The sequence below is a fragment of the Cyprinus carpio genome, chromosome B14, assembly GCF_018340385.1.
Source record: "Cyprinus carpio isolate SPL01 chromosome B14, ASM1834038v1, whole genome shotgun sequence".
In the NCBI taxonomy this organism is placed as follows: domain Eukaryota; kingdom Metazoa; phylum Chordata; class Actinopteri; order Cypriniformes; family Cyprinidae; genus Cyprinus; species Cyprinus carpio.
In genome coordinates this window covers 5,448,805-5,454,804 of record NC_056610.1, presented here as the reverse complement: position 1 = coordinate 5,454,804, position 6,000 = coordinate 5,448,805, and the positions used below count along the sequence as shown (strand labels likewise).

The window sequence follows — 6,000 nt, the reverse complement described above, 5'->3', positions numbered from 1 at the left end:
GTTACAAAACACTATTGTGTGCTAAACAGCTAAGAGTGCACAAACACAACTTTATATCTAGCCTCTTTTATATTATTCAGTCATAAAACGCTATTAATCAACTGTTAACAAACTAACGTTAAAGCAGTAGAGCAGCTTATGTGCTCCTTTAGAAATTAATATTTAGTATTGTTGGTTCTTTAAAACTGATGAACATCATAAAACAAAGCTATGGTTTAACTTCAGCTAGCTGACAGCTCCTCACATTAAGTTCACTGAATGTCCTCTTCTGCACAATCACATCTCCAATGTTATTATTCTAAAACTAAGTCATGCTGATTGAATACTATAAATAATGTTAAATAAAACACTCAATATATGGGGGAAAAAGACACACACACACACACAAACACACGCAAATAAAACTTCCTGCGCGCAGTATGCGTCACATGCAGGAGCTGCTTTATATATATATATATATATATATATATATATATATATATATATATATATATATATATATATATATATATATATATATATATATATTATTATTTTTTCCAGTTCACGGAGATGAATGCACAAATAGAGTTAAAATAAAATTATACATTCAGTCTGTGTTGAAATGGTGCAAAGTCTAATCAGAAACTCCTCCCTCTCACAGCCTTTCCTCAGGAAATGACTAGTTATTATTTCTCCTTTAATGAAAGATAAAACCAGTGCTGTGGATCAAAGGAGGACACCATAAATGAGGATTTTTTGAGAAGTTTGATGAACAAAATAGATTTTGATTGTAGTTATAATTGTTATTTACTTTTCAAAGTAAAGTTGAGAAAGTGAAAGTAAATTGTAGATCGTTGTAGAAGAAGAGGAAATGGATTCCAAATCTGTGGAAGAGCTTTCTTGTCCTGTGTGCTGTGAAATCTTCAAGGATCCTGTTCTTCTGTCCTGCAGTCACAGTTTCTGTAAAGAGTGTCTTCAACAGTTCTGGAGAACCAAGAAAACTCAGGAGTGTCCCGTCTGCAGAAGAAGATCGTCAAAAGACATGCCTCCATGTAATCTAGTGTTAAAAAACTTGTGTGATTCACTGATAAAGGAGAGAAACGAGAGGCGCTCATCAGGATCTGAGGAGATCTGCAGTTTACACAGTGAGAAACTCAAACTCTTCTGTCTGGAGGACAAACAGCTGGTGTGTTTAGTGTGCAGAGACTCAGAGAAACATGTCAATCACACAATCAGACCCATCAGTGAAGTGCTTCCATCTCACAAGGTATGATCAGAAAATGTCTTTCATTTCATATGCTAAGCACAGTGCTTTGCTAGTAATATTTGTATATGTACTATCCTTTACAAGTTAAATCATTTAAAAATTCCAGGCACAAATGGGACTACTTCATGAGAATGATCATATGTTTGACAATAACTATGAAAACTTCCAAACATACTAAAGCTCTTAGCTACTTAAGTTTAACAGATTTCCATCTTAACTTGTAGAAGGAACTGAATACAGAACTGACAGCTTTACAAAACAAGCTCAAACATGCAGAAGAAATGAAAGCAAAGTGTGTTAAAACTGTTCAACACATCAAGGTGAGGATATCGAGTAAAGACTCAAACATTCACAGAGTTTATGATGGACATTATTGGAGTGAGTGTTAATGCAGAGCTGACTGAAGTGAATGTGATGTGATTTCAGTCTCAAGCTGAGCACACAGAGCGTCAGATTAAAGAGGATTTTGAGAAGCTTCATCAGTTTCTCAGAGATGAAGAAGAAGCTACAATCACTGCACTGAGGGAGGAAGAGGAGCAGAAGCAGCAGATGATGAAGGAGAAGCTGGAGGAGATGAACAGACACATCTCAGCTCTTTCACACACAATCAAAGACACGGAGGAGATGATGAAAGACAGTGATGTCTGCTTTCTGAAGGTGACAACTGAACTTAGCTTCATTGTTTGTGCACAAAACTACAACCAATGATCAAACTATTAATTTGTATAGAAGGAACCCTGTTATGTTTGAGAATATATTTAAATGTTTTTCAAATTCTCTGTTTTCCAGAACTTTAGCATCACGATGGAAAGGTAAGTTGAGCTGCTGGTGTTTCTTCTCTCAGTGGATCTGAACTCAAATCCACTGCAGTTCTGACTCCTGAATGTTCTTCCAGAGTCCGGATCTCACAGCCGGATCCACAGATGAGTTCTGGAGCTTTGATTCATGTGTCACATCACTTGAGTAACCTGCCCTTCAGAGTCTGGAGAAAGATGCAGGAAACTCTCCAAAACAGTGAGTCTCCAGCAGATCTGACACCAGAACAAACGGTTAAATACTGCAGATATAAACAAAGACAGACTGATTAACATGCATGATAAAAATAAATAAATAAATGTAATAACCACTTGAAATTCTATGGCGTTCAATTGAATCTGAACTGTATTTCATAAGATCATCGGATCGTACTGCAAACTCATGATGACTACAAAACACAGTATATTCCTCATGAAGTTTGTTTATGTATTAGGTTTACATTTCTAATACCATCATATTTCATTCTCAAATCTGATTTAATTCTCTTTGCAGCTCCGTTGACTCTAGATCCAAACACAGCACATCCTTGGCTCACACTCTCTACTGATTTGACCAGTGTGTCGTACAGTGATTTACGTCAAAATCTTCCTGATAATCCAGAGAGGTTTGACTTTTATCTATGTGTTCTGGGATCTGAGGGTTTTAACTCAGGAACACACTGCTGGGATGTGGAGGTTGGAGACAATACATACTGGACTCTTGGAATAACCACAGCATCAAACCAAAGGAAGGGAGAGGTTTTCTTCAACGCTAATGTCTGGCGTGTGCAGTACATGGACAGTAAATACAGCTCAAAATCCCTAGATCAACCCTTGACTCGCTTCAAAGTTAAAGGGAAGCTGCAGCGTGTGAGAGTTCAGCTGGACTGTAACAGAGGAAAGGTGTCCTTCTCTGATCCTCTAACTAACATCTGTCTCTGCTCATTCAAATCCACCTTCACAGAGACTGTCTTTCCTTTCTTATATAACTACTGCAAAACTTCCCCTCTGAGGATCTTACCAGTTAAACTGATTGTAACAACAGAAAATCACAGTTAAATATCATTATGCTTTTAGATAAAATACAAGAATTTGTTGTTTTCATTGTTTTGCATTTTATGGTTCAGTAACAACACTGTAATCAAAGGAAAAGGTTTTCTCATTCATCAATAAAAAATCTACTTAAACTGTTGTTCAAGCTACTCTAAAACATGTTTCACATTTCTTATGGATTTCTTATTGTTTTGTATTATCGAAAAAGAACAAATGTAAGGCAGGTCTTGGTTCTATTCATCCGTTGTTGACTGGATCTTGATTGATTTTTGGATTTGATTGTTTGTGATTGTGTTACACTGAAATATGAATGTGACTGTAGCGTAATGAATTGCTGTAAAAATTACAGCTTTATTTTACAGCCGCGGGCTGTTTTTTAATAATACAGCATATTGCTGTAAACTGCAATGCATTCTGGGGTCAGGTGTTGGTTTGATTCAAATTGACAGAATATTGCTGTAAATTTCAAATCTTCAGAGCCACATCGTTGGATCTACAACGGTCGAGATTAACGTTAAAGGCAAGAGGAGTGATTCACAACTGTGGTAAGTGACTTCAGTTTTTTATTTTTCATGTTTGTTAACTTGTAGTATATGAAGGTATCTACATTTGCAGTTTATATTGGTAACCCCAGATTCAAGCATCCTCCGTCCGCGGGGCATGAAACAGACTTGCGCGGGGTTTAGTAGCGTGATCGCGTTAGGATTTCAGACATTCCCCGGCGGCTATGGGCAGAAAATCTCTGGGTTCCTTCGTTATGAATGACATGTTTCAGTGCTAATAGTTTACATTCACAGTAACTTCATGTTTATCAGCACACTTCGTCATGATTATTTTATGATGTAAAACAACTTTGCACAGGCAGTCATCTGTTAACACGGGCGCCGAAATAAAACCCATTACTAAAGCCTCGCGGTCAGAGTCAGGCCCGCTCATGGAGGATGTGTGTGTCATATAAATTCTCAGTGGTGCTGTTCCAAGAGGTTAACGTAACCAGTGAGATATGGATTTTTTTGGGCCTTTGCTAACTTCAGGTAATGTGAAAACTTTAACATATCTGTTTGATATAAAGTCTGCTTTGTATAGTTAATTTATTACCATAGGGCAACCGAATACTTTTTACTTGAAATTAAATATGCTATTTATAGATATTTGTGTTTATATTTATGTCGGCAGGCAAATCTTGTGTGTATTTTTGCACAGGGTGCACAAAGGCACCTTATCAGTGCGGTGACACCATAGACAGTAAAAGAAATGGACACAGCGACCCCATTGGATTCAACGGAGACAAGTGAAGTCAATTAGAAGCACGCACTTCCTGGGGGTCGAGCGTACTGTGCAGACTCAAACTGAGCTTAATGCCGTAGATGTGACGTGAGCAACCTGTCTGACAATTGTAAGTCTTCTAATAGCTGTGCCAAGAGAAATCTGAATCACCCACCGAATCATGCAGAGCCGGCGAGCGTGAACAGGAGCAAATTTTGGTAAGTATTCTGATTAATTATTTTGTCATTTTGCATAATCACAATCCCCCCGATAGCCATATAGACAGTAAAAGATTGCCTGCGAGCTTCTCCTCCTGTCCATACGGTAATTTCTCTACTGTGTGACAGAGAGTTGCAGGTTATGACGCAATCGTTAGCCTATTTTTACAAAAACTGCTTCTACGGGGCCATAACATAAGATACAAGGTAATGGAGCATTTTATACTTTTTCATGTTTCTTTAGAAATAATTAATGGACAAATGGAGTCTTTAAAAGTCCTCAGATGTAAAGTTATTCGCTGTCAAAGTGACGCCAAAATGAATGGGAGTCAATGGAATGCTAACAGCAGGTGTGGGTCTGCTAATCAATGGCGGCGCCCGGGGAAGCTTCAATAAAATATGAAACCCTGCCCCCCTGGGTGACACTTGAACAAATGAACTGATCATGCGGGACGCTGACCAATAAACAAACGAGTTGACTTACTGTAGTTGTAGAATATATCTCTTTTTTTCTGAAGTTTTATTGCGCCTTTGACTTGAATCTTATCATCAGTTGTCGGCTCAGCTTGCTTTAGTGCGGTTGTGTTGGGAAGTTGAGAAGGCTGCGTAAGGAGTTCCAATAGTTTAAATATATCATACACAAATTAATCATTAAGTTATAATATTATTTATCACCTTATTTTTAAACATTTTCTTGAATTTACAAATTGAAATACACAGGTTTAATTATCACAAATATTCCATAGGTTTACTACTTTGACAGATATACATCAAATTTTTGTATAAGTTCTTGCCCTCATTTTTTTTAAACATATATATAGTCCTCTTAGATTATACTGACTTTCTCTAATTTCGAACAGCCTCTGGATACAATTTGGAAGTAAATTATTATATACCTTATACGTTCCCTGTAAACAAGCCTGCACTGGCCCTTTACGGGCCCACTTAGGGCTGCCAGCGCAAGGACCCTGAGAATTTGCTCATTGGCAAAACGTTGGTCCCTTAGCAATTGGCCCTGCATGGCCCTAACTTAGCCTCCAGGAAGCCTTAGAGCTGTTTAATTTAAAAGCAGAGCAGAGTGAGCGTTTTCAGTTAATTCCTATGGAAGCTCAACTTCCATAAATGAACTGAAAACGCTCGCTCTGTGCCACTCGCTCTGCACCAGTGGATACACACAGTTATGTGCACGTCACTGACTGTCCGGGCACCCACTTCCATGTTTCAGAGTTCCACCTTTTACTTTCCGTCAACATTATGTTATCAATTAACATTTATAAAATAGATTTTTGACATTTGTGGATCAATTCAGAATCGTCTGCTTCTGCATTGCGATGCATTTAAGAATCTAATTTTTATCCCACCCCTACTAAATAGAATATATAATGTAAATGTAAAAATCTGAAATAGAAAAAAAAAATGG

The 6,000-nt window shown here is 37.6% G+C and overlaps 1 protein-coding gene across 1 annotated transcript; it reads left to right on the top strand.

The window, feature by feature from the left end:
- Nucleotides 1-627: 627 nt before the first annotated feature.
- Nucleotides 628-3,235, top strand: LOC109082185 (zinc-binding protein A33-like). Its single transcript, XM_042737837.1, has 6 exons — nt 628-1,249; nt 1,474-1,569; nt 1,676-1,906; nt 2,039-2,061; nt 2,145-2,263; nt 2,558-3,235. The coding sequence occupies exons 1-6, from the start codon at nt 854-856 to the stop codon at nt 3,100-3,102; spliced, it is 1,410 nt and encodes a 469-aa protein (XP_042593771.1). The 5' UTR covers nt 628-853; the 3' UTR covers nt 3,103-3,235.
- Nucleotides 3,236-6,000: the final 2,765 nt, after the last annotated feature.

What these genes read in the sequence shown, in the direction of transcription:
- LOC109082185 (XM_042737837.1), top strand. Translation starts at nt 854, where the DNA reads ATGGATTCCAAATCTGTGGAAGAGCTTTCTTGTCCTGTGTGCTGTGAA. An exon ending in GTGATGTCTGCTTTCTGAAG is followed by an intron (nt 1,907 to 2,038) that starts GTGACAACTGAA and finishes TCTGTTTTCCAG; the next exon opens with AACTTTAGCATCACGATGGA. An exon ending in GCAGGAAACTCTCCAAAACA is followed by an intron (nt 2,264 to 2,557) that starts GTGAGTCTCCAG and finishes TTCTCTTTGCAG; the next exon opens with CTCCGTTGACTCTAGATCCA.